This window comes from Solanum tuberosum, unplaced genomic scaffold, assembly GCF_000226075.1.
Source record: "Solanum tuberosum cultivar DM 1-3 516 R44 unplaced genomic scaffold, SolTub_3.0 scf00658, whole genome shotgun sequence".
Lineage (NCBI taxonomy): Eukaryota > Viridiplantae > Streptophyta > Magnoliopsida > Solanales > Solanaceae > Solanum > Solanum tuberosum.
This window is the reverse complement of record NW_006239572.1, coordinates 45,779-63,014: the sequence shown is the minus strand read 5'-3', so window position 1 is coordinate 63,014 and position 17,236 is coordinate 45,779. Positions and strand designations below refer to the sequence as shown.

At 39.3% G+C, this 17,236-nt stretch overlaps 2 protein-coding genes across 2 annotated transcripts; both read right to left on the bottom strand.

Annotated features, from left to right (window-relative positions):
* Nucleotides 1–6,061: 6,061 nt before the first annotated feature.
* LOC107058801 (transcription factor SPT20 homolog) lies at nucleotides 6,062–8,440 on the bottom strand. Its single transcript, XM_015304964.1, has 4 exons — nucleotides 7,501–8,440; nucleotides 7,166–7,389; nucleotides 6,847–7,103; nucleotides 6,062–6,335 (listed from the first exon to the last, which is right to left on the bottom strand). The coding sequence occupies exons 1-4, from the start codon at nucleotides 8,438–8,440 to the stop codon at nucleotides 6,062–6,064; spliced, it is 1,695 nt and encodes a 564-aa protein (XP_015160450.1).
* A 2,602-nt stretch (nucleotides 8,441–11,042) lies between these two features.
* Nucleotides 11,043–15,120, bottom strand: LOC107058800 (uncharacterized). The gene is made up of 3 exons (XM_015304963.1): nucleotides 12,814–15,120; nucleotides 12,628–12,743; nucleotides 11,043–12,573 (listed from the first exon to the last, which is right to left on the bottom strand). The coding sequence occupies exons 1-3, from the start codon at nucleotides 15,118–15,120 to the stop codon at nucleotides 11,043–11,045; spliced, it is 3,954 nt and encodes a 1,317-aa protein (XP_015160449.1).
* Nucleotides 15,121–17,236: the final 2,116 nt, after the last annotated feature.

Sequence of the window (17,236 nt, the reverse complement as noted above, 5' to 3'; positions counted from 1 at the left end):
TGTGTTGATGCTTTAATGGGGCTTGGCTTTGTGCATTATCCAATTTACCAAAAGTTGAGAATCCACCTCCAAATTTTTTTTGATGTATCCTAGTTCAAGGGACCAGGTCATCCCAAAAATAGCTGCTTCTAGCTCAGCTTGGTTGTTGGTTCCTTCCCCCAAGGGGCTGGCAAAAGCTAACAACATTTCTCCAGCTTGATCCCTGAGGATGCCTCCTGCTCCTAATCTGCCTGGATTACTTAATGCACTACCATCAGTGTTAATTTTTACCCATTGAGCTGGGGGCTTTATCCACTTAACAAGAGTTACTTTGGTATGATGAATGCATTTTTCCCCTATGGAGATCTATTCCCTCCAGTTTGAAAGCCATTTGATTTGAGGGAATGTTGTAGTCATGAGTTTGTAATTGTCCTTGTAGATGGCATATTTGACTCTGCTAATATTGGACTGCTTCCCTTCATATTTGCTAGCACGTCTATTCTTCCACAGATTCCAACAAATGAATATTGGTGTAGCTTGTAGTAGCAGTTTGTGTGCTTCATTGTTGTATTTGGTCGACCACCATTGCATGATGAGCTGGGGTAGGGAGCTGTGGTCAGTGTTGATTCCAGCAGCTGCAGCAAAGCTTGTCCACACGTATGTAGCAAAAGGTCCATTGTTGAATGTGTGCTCTATTGTATCTAGGCCTGGCCTTTACAACAACAAAAACAATTTGTTGTCTCACTGCCAAAACTGATTAGTTTTTCGTTAGTAGAAGTTTACCACGTAAAGTTCTCCATAAAAGAAAAGAAGCTTTAAAAAGGATGCTCTTGTGCCAAATGAAGTTGTTGAACTGATTCTTGCTCCTCTTCTCCCTTATCTCATTCTATGCAGATGAACAGGTGAATTTTCCATCATTGTTAAGCTTCCAGATGGCTTGGTCTGGATGGTCCTGCTGGATGTAGAGTTCTGTGGATAGGATGTTGGCTAGCTGGTTGTAGGAGCTTGTTGAATGAGCATGTTCAAGTTCCATTGTTCCCCGACCCAAAATTCTGCCACAGTTGCATTATTGAATCTGTTACTGTCAGTGGAGAATTGAGCAAGAGGTCCAACACCTAGCCAATTGTCCCACCAGAATGAACAATTGCATGAGTTGAGTTTCCACTGAATATGTTCCTCAACTTTATGCTTGTTGTGCATCAAATGTTTCCAGGTTAGTGACTCTCCTGTATCCCATTTCTTGCTAATAGGATTTGACCTTTGACAATACTTAGCCTTTAAAAATTCTCCCCAAAGGGTCTGTTTGGACCTAAAATCCACCATTGTTTTTATTGGAAGGCCATGCACACATCCTTGAGGTTTCTCTTGCCAACACCTCCCTCATCAAAAGGAAAGCTTAACTTCTTCCAAGAAGCCCATTGATATTTTTTCCTCTCATTACTCCATCCCCAGAAGAAGTCAGCCATGATGCTTTGGACCTGTTTTAGGATAGTAACAGGAGGAGTCACAGCTGATAAGAGATGAATACCAGGTAGAGACTGCAATACATGCTTGACTAGGATTGCTCTACCACCATAGCTCAACAACTTTGTTTGCCACATGTGATTCTGCACAACACTTTGTTAATAAGATCAGAAAAATAGATAATCCTTGGTCTACCAACAAATAAAGGGAAACCAACATAGGTGAGGGGACCCTCCTTCTGTCTGAAGGCAGTGATTCTTTTGATCCTCTATCTGGTGTTGATGAAGGCACTAGGATGGACCATAAAATGACTTTTGTCAGTGTTAACAAGTTGGCCTGAGGTTTCTTCATAAGACTTCAAGGTTTGCATAATTAGCTTCAGGGTTATTTGTCTTCCAAAGGTGAAAAGAATGATATCATCAGCAAAACTTAAGTGGTTCACTTGGGGACCTCTAGGTTCCATGAAGAAACCATGGTAATCTGGATTATTGTGAAGTCTGTTCAAGGATCTAGAAAGGACCTCTGCACCTAAAATAAACCGGGCAGGAGATAATGGATCACCTTGTTTGAGACCTCTAGTGGAGTGAAAGAAACCATGCCTTTTGCCATTGACAATAATAGAGTACCAATTGTTAGCCACGATCCTCCAAACCATATCAATAAAGACCTCATCAAACCCCATTCTTATCAACACCAAGCATATATAGGACCAGGAGATCCTATCATATGTCTTAGCCATGTCCAATTTGATGATGACATTGCTCCCAATATTAGGTTTCTTAATTTGATGAATAATCTCTTGTGCCAGCATAATGTTCTCTGATATACTTCTCCCTTTGACAAATCCAGATTGATTGAGGGACACTAACTCAGGTAAAATAGGACCAAGTCTAGAGCTCACCAATTTAGATATGATCTTGCTAGTGAAGTTGCTTAAACTGATGGGCCTGAACTCAGTGAGTTTGTTGGGATTGCTCACTTTAGGAAGAAGAACTATGCAAGAATGAGGAAAATACTTAGGTATCATCTGGCCACAGAAAAAGGCTTGAATGACTCCAAAATGATCATGTTTGATGATGTACCAGCATTTCGGAAAAAATAACCATTCATCCCATCCAGGCCAGCTACAGAATTAGGATTCATAGAGAATACAACCTCTTTCAACTCTTCCAAAGTAGGCATAACAGTTAGGCTATTATTTTGCTCCTGGTTAACCATCCTAGGGATGCAATCCATAGCACCCTCGTTGATGAAGTTGTTTTCCCCTGTAAAAATGTTCTGAAAATGGTCACAGGCAGCCTTAGCAATAACCTCTTCTCCCTGTATCCATTCCCCATCTTCCCTGATAAGCTTGTGAATAAATATTTGCCTTCTTCTTCTTCCTCTTATCAGAGAATGGAAATATTTAGTGTTGTAATAACCCTCTTTGAACCATTGTAGTTGTGTTTTTTGCTTCAAAATGGAGTCCTCTAACTTCAAAAACTTGATATAATCTGCATTCAGTTCATGAAGAATAGTCCTGTTGGTATCAGTGTGCTTTTGGATAAGTTTCTCTTCAGCAGTTCTTATCTTCTCTTCATACTCCCTGACTTTCATGAAAATATCACCAAATTCCCCTCTTGACCAGGTGCTAAGGAGGGTGTTAGACAACCTTTTTAATTTCTGGTGAAATCTCCACATGTTGTTATCCTCTACAATCCTTTCCCAGCAAGATTTAACCATGTCAAGGAAGTTAGGTTGATCAACCCAGCAGTTAAGAAATTTAAAGTATTTGATGTGCTCTTCCTCCCTAGCAGTCATTTCCATAAGTAGGGGACAGTGGTCTGATTCTACTGAAGGTAAGTGAGTGATGGTAGTCTGGGGCATCTTTTCCAGCCAAGTATCATTAACTAGAGCTCTGTCCAACCTTTTCGATCAAGTAAATTTCTGTCCACTGAAGCCTAAATCCATGAGACCACAAGCTTCAATCACAACTATGAATTCTAAGGCAGTAATAACATTATAGTCACCTATAGAGCACCAAGGCTTGTTATTTTCAGCAGCAAAGTATAACATTCTATCCCATAGAGGTCTTCTGAGATGATCCTTACACTTAGCATATACAAAGGTTGTGGTGAATTGAGTCTGTAACTCATTATGTCGTATATCACAAGTAATTTGCTGTTCATCTTCCTGTAGTATAACACAGTCAATGTCCCTAGTCCAAAAAAGCCAAATTTTTCCATTGCAATTACTCATAGCCTGCTCCATAGCTAATTGGTTTTTATAACTTTGAACCTGGATAGTGTCTGAAAAGGGTTTAAGGACAGCAATGATGGAGAGTTGGTGCATTTTCTTGAGCATTTTGAGTCTTTCAAGGACTCCTTGGGTGTGTTGATCCCCCTCACATTCCAAATGAGTGTACTAATCATTGAGATGATCTGGAAGTAAAGAGCCTAGTGCAATCTGCCAGTAGTGATAGTGTTGATGTCTTGTGTTTTGAATTGGAATCTATCATGGTGTAGTCCTCTGGGAGATAATCCTTGATTATTAGCCACCTGTTGAATCTCATCTTCAAGGCCTTTATCAGGATGAGGACTAAAAGCTCTAATCAGTAACTCACTGGTCTCATCATCCTCATCAGAGTTGTCAACAACATATTTATCAATTATGGGACCTTTGTTCATTTGACACTTTTCAGGACTCTTATCCAGGCACATTACGAGGAGGAGTCATATATTGTGTTTGTAGAGGAGTAATATCCATGCCCAGATGTTCATCAACCATAATAAATTTCTTGCAAACTTCCCCATTCATTTGTTGTTCCCCCTGCTGATCACTACCTTGTTGTATGTTCTGTCTCTTTTTTGCAGTTTCTCTTTTTTTTTTGCTAGGTTTGTTCTTGCTTTTGTGATAGCATCCAAGGAAGCTCTACTCCATTAAAGGACAAGGATGAAGCTTTAGAAACTCCAAGGAGGCCCATAACAATATCTCAAACCAAGGAGTTCAATGATAAGCTCAATGGGCTTCAATCGCTGATCCAAAGGTGTCTTATTGGGGAAGAAGAGCTCAAGCCCAAGGGAGAGGAATTGTCCAAATGCTACAATTATTTGGTGGCCCAAATTCAAGCCCAAGATGAGGAATTTTAAGGTCCAATTTCGTGCAAATAAGGTCAAGAAGAGTCCAAGAATCAGCCACAACAAGAGTTGCTTTCTGCCCAAGTTTTGAGAGAAGACTAGTCAAACTTTCCAAGATTGTCAAGATTCTTTTCCTAGTTGGGATTTACCTTATTTATTTATTTATATATAGGTTATTAATATTTTCCTTAGTCTATTTATGGTCTCCTAAGTACCATTTAATGCTTTCCTAGAAGTACTAAATTTGTTCCTAGTTAGGTTACTTTATTTCCTTTCTAGAGTAGGATTCCTTGTAATTGTTTTTTTTAGGGTTTGGCTTCTTGGACGTTTTTCCCTTCTCCTATATATAGGAGTCCTTTTCATTCATTAAAGACAATTTACATTGATATTAACAATTTTTGAGAGAGTTCTTTGAACCTTTGTGACTTGTTCTTTGAGAATTTATCTTTAAACCTTTACTAGTTTCATAGTTTAAGGTATAAAGTAACTTCTTCTTGTGATATCTTTGGTTTCTTTTTGGTATTCTTTAGAAGATGAATTAGTTTCTACATACTAATTATTGTCTTTAGTTACTCATAAAGCAGTCAAGATCCAAATCTATCATTTTGATTCATTTTCTCAAGTAAAGGCGTTAGATTTCTTCCATAAATCTATACGTTGTTACTTGGATCTTTTCAAGGCCTTAGAACATCTAATCCTTGGAAATTCTTGGATCTTTCCTTTGAATTTCCCATATCTTTAGTTAGGTTTTTTGTTTCTTTTCTTTTGTGCTTCCGCATTCTAATATTCAATTCTCTAATTATGATCTCATTAACCTTGCTGTTATCATTTTGGGAGTGTTTCCTTGGGTGCTAGTACTTGCTTTGGCTCCCATATCTTTTGCCATGGATCCATTGTTTTGTTTACCTGTAGTTCTTGCTTCCACTGGTTGTTTTTCCTTGTTATTTTCTGTATTAACTTGCTTTCTTGCCCTGATTGTTCTTGCTGTTGTACCTGTAGTTGATTCGAACTATGATGTTGGCCTGTAGTTGAAGCAGGAGTTCTAAGGTCTGAACTATGGTCAAAATGTGTACCCTCATGCAGAACATGAGGCAAAATTCCCCCCTTTGGTTCCCCCTTCCTGCATGTTAGTTTGTTTCTCCTGACATCCCCATCAATCCCTCCTTCAACTTCAATAATACCATCAAGATAGGAATTATTGGGGTTTATGGAGATGGGAGCATTGAGTTAATACCTGTGCTCTTGTTATTATCTTTGTTTTCTGTTTGCATGACCCGTGTTTTTTGGTGATGATTTGCTTTAGACTTGTTCTGTGTTCCTTGTATTGCCATCCCCACATCACTGTTATGCTCCTGCATGTCTGCATTTTGTTATTCCTGCATGTTAAGGTTAGTAAAAGAATTATGATTAGGGGTGTTAGTTGTACCTGCTTGCTGGGCTGTGTTGTGTGGTTGCTCTTTTGCCACTCTGTTCTGAGTTGTGGTTGGTCTCTACACTGTTTTCTATATTCTTTCTTCCTGTGGCTTATTGTTTTTCCTTCTTTGTATTTGCCATTCCTCTTCCTTTTGCTGCTCAGGCTGCTGTTGATTGCTTCCTTCCTTGTTTTGCTGTTGTTTCTCCTCTTGTTCCTTTGTCTTGGTTTGTCTGTTATCATTTCCTTGCTGTCCCTGTTCACTTCTACTTATGCTTTTCTTTTCTGTTTCTAGTTCTTTCCTCCTTTTGAATTCCTCATCCCTTATCTTGAAGTTACACTCATCTAGCATGTGTCCCTGATGTCTGCAATATGCACAGTAGGGAGGGATATTTTCATATTCAATCGGTTGCCAGATCCCTATAGTGAGATCATCATAATCCAAACCAATCTAAACATGTCTAGGTCTTGTCTTGGTAAGATCCACTTGAACTTTAACCTTTGCCATACTAGCTCTAGTTCTTTTAATATATGATGTGTCTAAGTATAAAACTTTGCCCACAGACTCTAGAAGAGGTGTGATAAATTCCTTCTTGAAGCAGTGCCATGGAAATCCTGGCAGTAGTACCCATATAGGAACAATAAGTGTTTCTTCTTCTGGTCGAAAAGTGGGAGTCTAGGCTTGTATTCTCATAAGTTTGACCTCAATGGTCACTCTTTGTTGTGCCCACACAGTGTTATAGTCTAGTTCATTCTCCAAATCAATAAACACATGCCTTTATAGTGAGCTATGTTGACTCCCCCGTTCAGTTGAGTTTGCATGATAAAGCTCTTCCTGATGAGTTCTATTTTCGGCATGGTGGTACTGAATTTAACAAGTCTACAGTCAACTTGTTCATGAAGTCATCCATGTCATAAATCACAGCAGGCTGGCCCTGTTTGGTCGTGTGTCTGGGAGGGACCAGTTCTATAGATGTTGCATGTGTAGCATGAATTTGCCTAAGTCTTGCAGCCAGCATTTGTTCCACCGTATAAGGAGCAGGTTCTGCATTTTGGTCCTGTTTGGTGGTTTGATTCTCGTTAGTAGTGCTGGGACCTTTGGCTTGATTGGGATGGTTAGTTTGCTGACCTTTCTGATTAGGAATGGTATGTTTATCAAAGTTACTGGAAATTTTAGGGAAAGCCTTGTGATAACTATTGGGATCAGAATTCCCTCCATGATTAAGTAATTGAGATTACTCTTATTTTTCTCACCACTTTGATTTCGATCACCCTGTTGTTGGGATTCATTGTCTTCCCTACCCTGTTCCTGATCATTCGAATTAACAATATTTTGCTCTTTTGCATTAGCATGCACATGGCCATCACTGCAACTCAGACTAACAGCATTTCGACTAGAGTCAGAGTTAGAAGACTTACCTGTTTAAATGCCTTCCACACTTAGATTATTACTTTGTGCCTTGGTGTTTATTACCTATTGTGCCTGCATATGATCATATTCAAGTTCATTAGCAGAATTGATTTCCTTACCTGGCCTCTGTTGTCCTCCATTGCTTGGAATTGTCTCCGTTGGTTTAACTCCAAAGGAGAAGTGGGATGAACTCTCCACATCAATCACTTCCAAAGTTGTAGATTTTGTATTGTCATGTTGATCATTTTGGTCCATCCTTATTCGTTTATCTCTTTGTTTAGACTGCATCTCCATGCCGTGTTCATCAATTGTATGTTGGTCCTGTTTTTGACCATTAGCACCTGCATGATCCTGAGTATATGTCCCCTGCTGTTCGGCTTCAGGTCTGTAAGTGAGCTCTTCAAGCTCAACTTGTTGATTGGTTGTAATTCTACCTAAACTTGCCTGAATCTCCTTTTGGATGTGTTCTTGAGCTAAATTGATGGATATGTTGGTAAGCTGGACCTCTTCATCAGTAGAAAAGTGCCCCTTAGGGGCGCCGTCACATTTTAATTTATTGTCTGTTCGATCACCGGATTCCTTGTCGCCGGCGATTGGACCATCCATTTTACTTGAAATTTCAGTGAGATATACCTCTTCATCAGGTGAGTAATCCCCAGTGCTCCAATCGCCATGAAATTGCTGGGAAGATGATCGAATTTGAGGGTGCTCAGGTGCTGGTGCGGCGATTTTCCCAGAAATTGCCTCCTCAGTTCTCTCGATTGGCAAGGTGGAATCACCTGATTTTTTAGTATGTTGTAGCCCTTGATTAGTAGATTCATTCCCACTAAACAGCTTTCCATGAATCACCATATCGCGATCTGGGGAAATAATTTTTTGAATCCCTTCCAACTCCTTTTCTGAAATCGCGATGTTCATCGCCTCATTGTTTCGCGAATTTGTGGAGTTGTAGGATGAATTAGATGGCGATTCTTGGTGGGTTTTGTTCGTCTGCTCAAGGCGCCTCTGTTGGGACTGGTCCGGCGACCTGAAGGTGCCTACCGGCGGCTCACACACCATTCTGGCAGTTCCTTTAGCTGTTAGGCTTGGGCTTGGGAGCGCTCAACTTAGAGAGATAAGTTAGAGAGAGAGAAAATTTGGGAAATGAGGAACCAATGGGGTTTAAGGTTTAGGATTTAGGGTTTAGTGTCTAGGGTTTAGGATTTAGGTTTTAGGGTTTAGGGTTTAGGGTTTAGGATTAAGGTTTAGGGTTCTGAGTTTAGGATTTAGGATTTATGGTTTGGTGTTTAAATTTTAGGGTTTAGGGTTTAGAGTTTGAATTTAGGGTTTAGGTTTATGGTTTATGGTTTATGGTTTAGGGTTTAGAGTTTAGGTTTTAGGGTTTAGGGATTAAAGCTTAGTGTTTATGGTTAAGGGTTTAGGGTATGGGTTTAGGGTTTAGGATTTATGGTTTAGGGTTTAGAGTTTGGAATTTAGGATTTAGGGTTTGGGGTTTTGAGTTTAGGATTTAGGGAGGTTTAGGATTTTGAGTTTAGGATTTAGGGTTTAGGGTTTAGGTTTTAGGGATTAGAGTTTGGATTTAGGGTTTAGGGTTTAGAGTTTAGGGTTAAGGATTTAAGTTTTACGGATCGGGCTAAGGTTTAGGGTTTAGGGTTTAGGATTTAGGATTTAGGGTTTAGGGTTTAGTGTTTCGGGTTTAGGGTTTAATTTTAGGGGTTAGGGTTTAGGAATTTGAGTTTAGGATTTAGAGTTTAGGGTTTAGGGTTTAGAGTTTAGGATTTAGGGTTTAGGGTTTAGAGTTTGGATTTAGGGTTTAGGGAAAGGTTTAGGGTTTATGGTTTAGGATTAATGGTTAGGGTTTGGGTTTTGAGTTTAGGATTTTGGGTTTAGCATTTAGAGTTTAGGATTGAGTGTTTAGGGCTTAGGGTTTAGGGTTTAGGGTTGAGGGTTGAGGGTTGAGGGTTGAGGGTTGAGGGTTTAGGGTTTAGGGTTTAGTGTTTAGGGTTTGGGTTTAGGTTATAAGGTTTAGGGTTTAGCGAGTAGAGTTTAATGTTTATGGTTAAGGGTATAGGGTTTACTTTTTAGGGTTTAGAGTTTAGCATTTAGGATTTAGGGTTTAGGGTTTAGTTTTTTTTTAAAAAAAATTGAACCACCCTTGGGTTGGTCAAGGGCTTAAGTAACAGCCGGGACTTAGCATAAATAAAATATAGCAAAATACAAGGAGGGGGACATAAACTAAGCCTCCGATCCTATTGTGGTTCATAAGTCAAACATTCAATCTGTTGTATTTCTAATTTTACTTGCTGTTTTATTGTATCTATTTCTTTTTTTCCTATCTATTTCTTCATTTTCTCTTGTTATTCGTACCATTGCAGTTAGACTATCTTCTAATCTTACTGTTTCTTTTTCTATCATTAGGTATAGATTTAAATAATATAAATCTCAGTATAAGTATAAAAAACCTCGCAGAAGATATTATATAAAAAATACTAAAGCAAAAAGACCATTTAGACCAAAGAAAAAAAATAACAGAATGTACATGTATAATTGCGGAAAACTAGGACATTTAGCTAAAGATTGTAAACTACCTAAGAATCCAAAGAAAAACAAATATCTGAAATAATAATTAATGATGAAGAATATACCCAAATAGATTACATAGATTATGAACTAGAAAGTGATGATAGTATATATGAATTTGAGTCACTTGAAAATGAAATATCTGAAATTGAAATAGAAGAGAATATCGATGACTGAAAAAGACGTACAAATAATAAAAAAAGAAGAATATACAAATGAAGAATCTACAGAACAAAAAGTAATATTTGATATTAATTTACGGATTAGGGTTTAGGATTTAGGATTTAGGGTTTAGAGTTTGTATTTAGGGTTTAGGATTTATGGTCAAGGGTATAGGGTTTAGAGTTAGGGTTTAGGGTTTATGTTAAGGGTTTAAGGTTTAGGGTTTAGGTTTTAGGGTTTAGGTTTAGGGTTTAGGGTTTAGGGTTAAGAGTGTTTAGTTTTTATGTTTGGGTTTAGGGTTTAGGGTTTAGGGTTTAGGGTTAAAGAGTTTAGGGCTTAGGGTTTAGAGTTTAAGATTTAGGGTTTAGGGTTTAGAGTTCAAACATAGGGTTTAGGGTTTAGGGTTAAGTGTATAGGGTTTAGGGTTCAGGGTTTATCCCTTATGGTATATGGTTTAGGGTTTAAAATTTAGGATTTAGGGTTTAGGGTAAAGGTTTAGGTTTAGGTTTTTTTTTTTTTTTTTTTTTTGTAATGACCCTTGGGGGGGTCAGGGGCTTAGCTACACCCCCAGGCCTTAACATAGATAAAAAAGGCAAAAGTACATGGAGGGGGGCATAAACCTAACCTCCAGTAAATGGTGGTATAAGAGTTGGTAGCCTACTAAGTTTATTAGTAGGTTCTCCAACTCTTTCCCAAACTACTTACGAGCCTATCAACTATGCACCTATATGAGAGGACTCCTCTCGGTACAAAGAATCTAGGAAAGCATAAATAAGGGAGACTCTCCCTTTACAAGCAAAAGACTAAATAAAAATCTTTCCTATCAAGGGGCAGTCTATAGGGATTGACTGATAGATCATCCAATAAGAGAGCCTGAAGAAGTTCTGGCTTCTTCGTAGGACCTCTAGGCAGTGAAAAATTAAGGAGGTTCTTTAATTCTCTTCAATTTTCTTCTTCTGAAACTTGCCATACCTGCGTGGTCTTGTTGAAGATATGTTGCTGTCAGTTTGGGGAGTTGCTGGCTGCTGAAGTACACGTGAGGACTGGTGAGCTGGTGACTGTGTTTGGATAATGAGTCTGCCACAAAATTTGCTTCCCTAAGAGTATGAATGCAATTGAAGTGAGTGAGTTGATTGATAACTTGGTGAAGCTGTTGCATTTGGGGTGAGATAGACCACGGTGTTGATTTGTTGTTCATAAGCCAATCCACAAGGAGTTGGGAGTCAACTTCAAGGATCACATTCTTATAATTCAATTGTACACACCACGATAAACCAAATAAAGCAGCCTCCACTTCCGCTTGGTTATTGGTTCCCTCGCCTAACGGGGTTGAAAATGCAAAGATAATATCTCCCAAAGAATTCCTGAGCACACCCCCTGCTCCTATGCTGCCCGGGTTACTCAAGGCACTCCCATCCGTATTTAATTTAAACCACCTGGCTGGTGGTTTAATCCACTGGACAGCAGTGACCTTGATATCGTGAGTACATTTTTCAATGAGTGTGCATAGCTTGTTCCATCCCAAAGGCCACGATATATATGGAAAGGTTGTATGCAGCAGCTTGAAGGTGTCCAAAATCACTAAATGCTTAACTCTTGCAATGTTGGATTGTTTGCCTCCGTATTTTTTCGCGCATCTATTTTTCCACAAGTTCCAACAAATAAAGATTGGAGTAGCTTGGAGAATAAGCTTGTGTGCTTCGTTGTAATGAGTAGAGCTCCACCATCTCATGATCATGTTTCTAAGAGGCAAAAAATCAGTTTGGATGCCTAAAGAAATCGCAAAAAATCTCCACACATTTTTGGCAAAGTTCCCCGTGTTAAAGGTATGCTCAATGGTGTCTGCTCCTGGAGAGTGACAGCAGTAGCATTCATTTGGTTCGATTCCAAAATTAGATATCTTTTCGTTGGTAGGGAGTTTGCCCCTAATTGTTCTCCATAGCAAGAAAGAACATTTGAAAGGGATATTTCGATTCCAAGTGTAGGAGTTAAGCTTGGTTTTTGCTCTTTTATCTCTAATAATATCCCAAGCAGAAGATACAGTAAAGAAGCCACTGGAATTGGGACTCCATATTGCCAGGTTTGGATTAGCATGCTGTAACTGTATGTTAGTGGACAGAATTGCAGGTAAATGGTTCTGAGGAGCAAGCCTGATCAGTTTGTCGATCTTCCACTGCCCATTTGCCATAAAATCTGCGATAGTTTCATTGTCGAATCTATGGCTCGTGGTAGTGAATTGAGCTAAAGGTCCTACTCCTAACCAGTTGTCCCACCAAAATGAACTCGAACCATTGTTAATCTTCCATTGGATATGTTTTTCCACCTTATGTTTGTTCCTCATAAGGACCTTCCATGCTTGAGACTCACCCGTATCCCATTTTTTGCTAATGGGATTCGATCTTTGGCAATATTTTGCTTTAAGAAAGTCTCCCCAAAGTGTTCGTTTGGTTCTAAAGATCCACCAATGTTTGAATTGGAATGATTGACAAACATCATTCATTTACCTTACTCCAATTCCCCCTTCCTCATACGGAAAGCTAAGATTTTTCCATGACGACCAATGATACTTTTTCTTGTCATCTCTTCGTCCCCAAAGAAAGTCAGCCATAATGCCTTGAATCTGTTTAAGAATACTAGAGGGGGGGGGGGGAAATAGCAGAAAGAATATGGATTGGCATGGATTGAAGTACATGCTTAATCAAGGTGGCTTTACCCCCATAACTTAGCATCTTAGATTGCCAACCATTAATTCTATTCATTATCTTGCTGATAAGCTCAGAAAAGTAGATCAGTCTCGGTCTTCCAATAAATAGTGGACAACCAAGGTACGTAATAGGAGCCTCCTTTTGATGAAATCCAGTATACCTTTTAATTCTGTTGCACGTAGTTCTGAAGGCATTAGGATGGAGCAGAAAATGACTCTTGTCTTTGTTAATGAGTTGACCAGAGATCTTTTCATAAGTAGTCAAGGTCTGCATGATGAGTTTGAGAGAATCCTTCCTCCCCGAGGTGAAAATTATGATGTCATCCGCGAAACTTAGGTGGTTAATCTGAGGTCCTCTCATCTCCATATAGAAGCCATGATAAAGAGGATGTTGGTGGAGTCTGTTCAGAGACCTAGCTAACACCTCAGCACCTAAAATAAATAGGGCTGGGGATAGTGGATCACCTTGTTTAAGGCCTCTAGTCGAATGGAAGAAACCATATCTTCTACCATTAAGAATGATAGAGTACCAATTGTTGGCCATAATTCTCCATATCATGTCAATGAAAATCTCTTCAAAGCCCATTTTTCTTAGGATCAAACAAATATATGACCATGAAACCCTGTCGTAAGCTTTTGCCATATCAAGCTTGATCACAACATTGCTTCCAATAATAGGTTTCTTAATCTGGTGTATAATTTCTTGAGCTAGCATAATGTTCTCCGATATGCTTCTACCTTTTACAAAGCCTGATTGATTTGGAGAAATCAGACTAGGTAAAATAGGAGCTAATCTAAGACATAAAAGCTTAGAAATAATATTGGTAATGAAATTACTCAAGCTGATAGGCCTGAATTCATTGAGTCTGTTAGGGTTTTTCACTTTAGGCAGAAGAATAAGACAGGTATGTGAAAAATATTTAGGGATCATCTGGCCACTGAAAAATGCATGAATCACAGCCATCAAATCCTTGTTGATAATATTCCAGCACTTCTGGAAGAAATAACCATTCATACCATCCGGTCCCGCTGCTGAATTGGGATTCATGGAATAGACAACTTCCTTAAGCTCTTCAATGGATGGAATTTCTTTCAGTCCGTCGTTCTGTTCCTGGCTGACTAGTCTTGGGATACATTCCATAGGGAGTTCATCAATCTTCTTATCTACACCTGTGAATATATGCTGAAAATGATCGCAAGCTGCCTTTGCAATATGTTCGTCTCCTTGTATCCATTCATCATTATCCTTGAGGATCTTATGGACAAATAATCTTCTCCTCCTTCCTCTAATCAAAGCATGGAAATATTTGGAGTTACCATCACCATCTTTAAACCATTGCAATTGTGATTTTTGTTTAAGGATAGCATCTTCTAACTTCATGTATCGAATATACTCAGCATTAATACTATGAAGCTCTTCTCTATGTTTCTCAGTGTTGTGTTGAAGGAGATTGTCTTCAGCTACCTTGACTCTTTTCTCGAAATCCCTGACTTTAGCATAAATATCACCAAATTGCATCTTGGACCAAGCACTAAGAGTAGAAGCTAATCTCTTCATTTTTTGATGGAAGATCCACATGGGGTTTCCTTCGATAGGTCTGTTCCAGCAGGCAGAGACAGTGTTCTCGAATGAAGGTTGCTCAACCCAACAGTTAAGGAATCTGAAATATTTGATGCAGTCGTCAGGCCTGGCAGTCATTTCCATAAGTAAAGGGCAGTGATCAGACCCCACAGAAGGGAGATGGGTGATGCAAGATTGAGGCATATTTTGCAACCAATTATCATTAACCATAGCCCTATCCAACCTCTTCCAAATTCTGAAATTGATACCCCTTTGATTAGACCAAGTGAATTTAGGTCCGTTAAATCCCAAATCCATGAGTCCACATGCTTCAATAACACTAATGAACTCTAGACTTTTTCTCATATTGTATGGAATACCTCCCAATTTTTCATCAATGTCAGTTATGACATTAAAGTCTCCAACTGTACACCAAGGAGAATTATATCTAGTATTAGCAAAGTGAAGCAGTCTGTCCCAGAGAGGTTCCCTGAGATATTCCTTGCATTTGGCATACACAAAGGTTTTGATATAATTACCCTGAATTTCAGTGTGGCTGATTTCACAAGTGACCTGCTGTTCATCTGCTTCCAATACAGTACACGAGATATTAGTGTTCCAAAAAATCCAAATTTTTCCATTGGTGTTACTGGTAGCATGATCCATGGCGAGCATACTTTTAAACATATTGATATTGATGCTATCTGAGAATGGTTCTAATACAGCAATCATTGACACATGATGGATATTTTTGAGGTTTTTGAGTCTTTCCATAACTCCTTGGGTGTTGATTCCTCTAACATTCCATATGATTGTACTAATCATTGGGATGATCTAGAGGTGAAGAGTCTAGTATTTGGTCTTCCTGCTGTCACAGGAATAGGAGAAGCAGGTTGTTTGAGGGGGAGCCTGTCAAGATGCATGCCTCTGGGGGAGAGGCCTTGTTTGTTAGTGACTCGTTGAATTTCATTTTCTAGAAAATTGTCCTTATTGGGACTGAAAGCATTGATAAGAGCTTCACTGATCTCATCATCCTCATCACGATCATTAATCGGTAAATTATCAGCATCAAATTCATCTTCTGAGATATCCACCTCATATTCATCTCTAACTGTGGCCTTAGATAGATCTGGAGGCTTCCCAGAGGTAGGGGTGGTATATTTAGCTTTAAGGGGGGCCACATCCATAATCTGATCCATCATTATGAAATCTTTGCAGGGATTTTCTTCAGGATGACTGTCATAAGGAGCCTGTTCTTGGTGTTGTTGTTCTGCTTGTTTTCTCTTGGTAGCTTTTCTTTTTTTTTTGCTAGGTTTGTTCTTGCTTTTAGGAGTATGTATTTGTCTACTCGTACTTGTCTTGTTTCCCATGTCCTTGGCCATAGAACCTTTTAGCTGATTATTAGCTTCTTTACTGATATGAACTTGTTGATCAGGTGTGTCTATGTCTTTGTCTCTGGTTTGCTGAATCTTCTCTTGGTGTTGAGGAGTATTCTTAGGAGTGGTAGCAGGGGCATGATTAAACACCCTTCCCCTAGGATCCCCTTCCTGTAAGTTAAAAGTTTTCTCCTGAACTTCCACCCTCCCTCCAATAACTTCAGCAGCTACAACCAGTGGGGATACAGGGGCAGGGGGATCATTGTCATCACAATGATCATCAACATCAACAATTACAGGGGATGGGGGAGTTGAAATCTGATCACCAGATTTTCGGTTCACATTCACAGGAGTGTTAGAAGTTATACCTGATTGCTGCATTTTCTGCTGCACCTGTATGCTGTTGGTCTGCTATTTTTGTACCTGCAGGTTCGAATTTTTACCTTGTTCCTGATTTTGCTGGTGATGCTTGTTTTTCTTTTTGGTTTGAACTTGCCATTGCTCCTCCTCGTTGGTAGTATTCTTCTCCATATGCTTCCTGTCATTGGCTTGTTGGTAGTGCTGTATGGTCACCTTGGATTGAGTATGTGGCTGACTACCTTTGGGATTTGGAATGTTCTGTTTTTCATGACTTTTCTTTGCAACCTCCTGATCTTTGTTTTTCTTGAACTCATCATCTTTTTCTTTCTGGGGGCATTCTCCAAGTACATGGCCTTGATGTTTACAATATATACAGTATGAAGGGACATCTTCATATTCAATAATTTGCCATTTGCCTAAGTTAGGGTCTTTTTCAGAAAATCCCAACCAAACATGTTGAGGTCTTTCTTTAGTAATATCTATTTGAACTCTAACCTTAGCAACACTTCCCCTAGTTTTTTGCATGGTCGCAGAGTCCAAATATAATGCCTTACCAATAGGGGACAGCAAGGGAGTTAGTATGTCCATAATGACAATGCCAAGGAAGCTCCGGCAAGGTAATCCAGATGGGGACAATGGGTGTTTCCTCCGCCGGTTTGAAGGTTGGAGTCCACATTTGTAATTTCATCGACTGACCTGCAATATACATTTTTTGCTTTGTCCACACAGAAATATGATCAGCTTCATTATCTAAGTCAATGTAAATATGCCTTGAATTAAAATGGGCTATCTTGACACCACCCGTAAGTTGAGTTTGCGCAATAAAACTCTTTCTAATAGCTTCCATTTTAGGCATAGCATTGAGGAATTTGCCCACCAAGGTGTACTTACATCGTCCCGGCATCTTACCTAGGAAATCCTCTTCATAGAAAGTGATAGACGGATATCCTTGGCGAGTGGTGATAATAGGCTGGTCGATGATCATGGGAGTTGCATTTTTCAGTTGGTTAGCTCTAAGTCTAGTGGCTAGAGATTGAGTCACAGTGGGAGGGGCAGGATCAGGGATTTGCTGGTGGTTGTTCTTGTTAACCGAATTGCTGACAGGGGTTTTT

Bases quoted from the DNA above. Each gene is read 5' to 3' on its own strand.
- LOC107058801 (XM_015304964.1), bottom strand. From the start codon at position 8,440: ATGGTGTGTGAGCCGCCGGTAGGCACCTTCAGGTCGCCGGACCAGTCC. The intron at 7,390-7,500 runs GTAAGGAAATCA...GCATTTAAACAG, and splicing joins TGGAGGACAACAGAGGCCAG to GTAAGTCTTCTAACTCTGAC. The intron at 6,336-6,846 runs GTTAAATTCAGT...TGCATATTGCAG, and splicing joins AACAAGTTGACTGTAGACTT to ACATCAGGGACACATGCTAG.
- LOC107058800 (XM_015304963.1), bottom strand. From the start codon at position 15,120: ATGATTGCTGTATTAGAACCATTCTCAGATAGCATCAATATCAATATG. The intron at 12,744-12,813 runs GTACTTCAATCC...ATTCTTAAACAG, and splicing joins AAGCCACCTTGATTAAGCAT to ATTCAAGGCATTATGGCTGA. The intron at 12,574-12,627 runs GTAAATGAATGA...GTGGATCTTTAG, and splicing joins GAAGGGGGAATTGGAGTAAG to AACCAAACGAACACTTTGGG.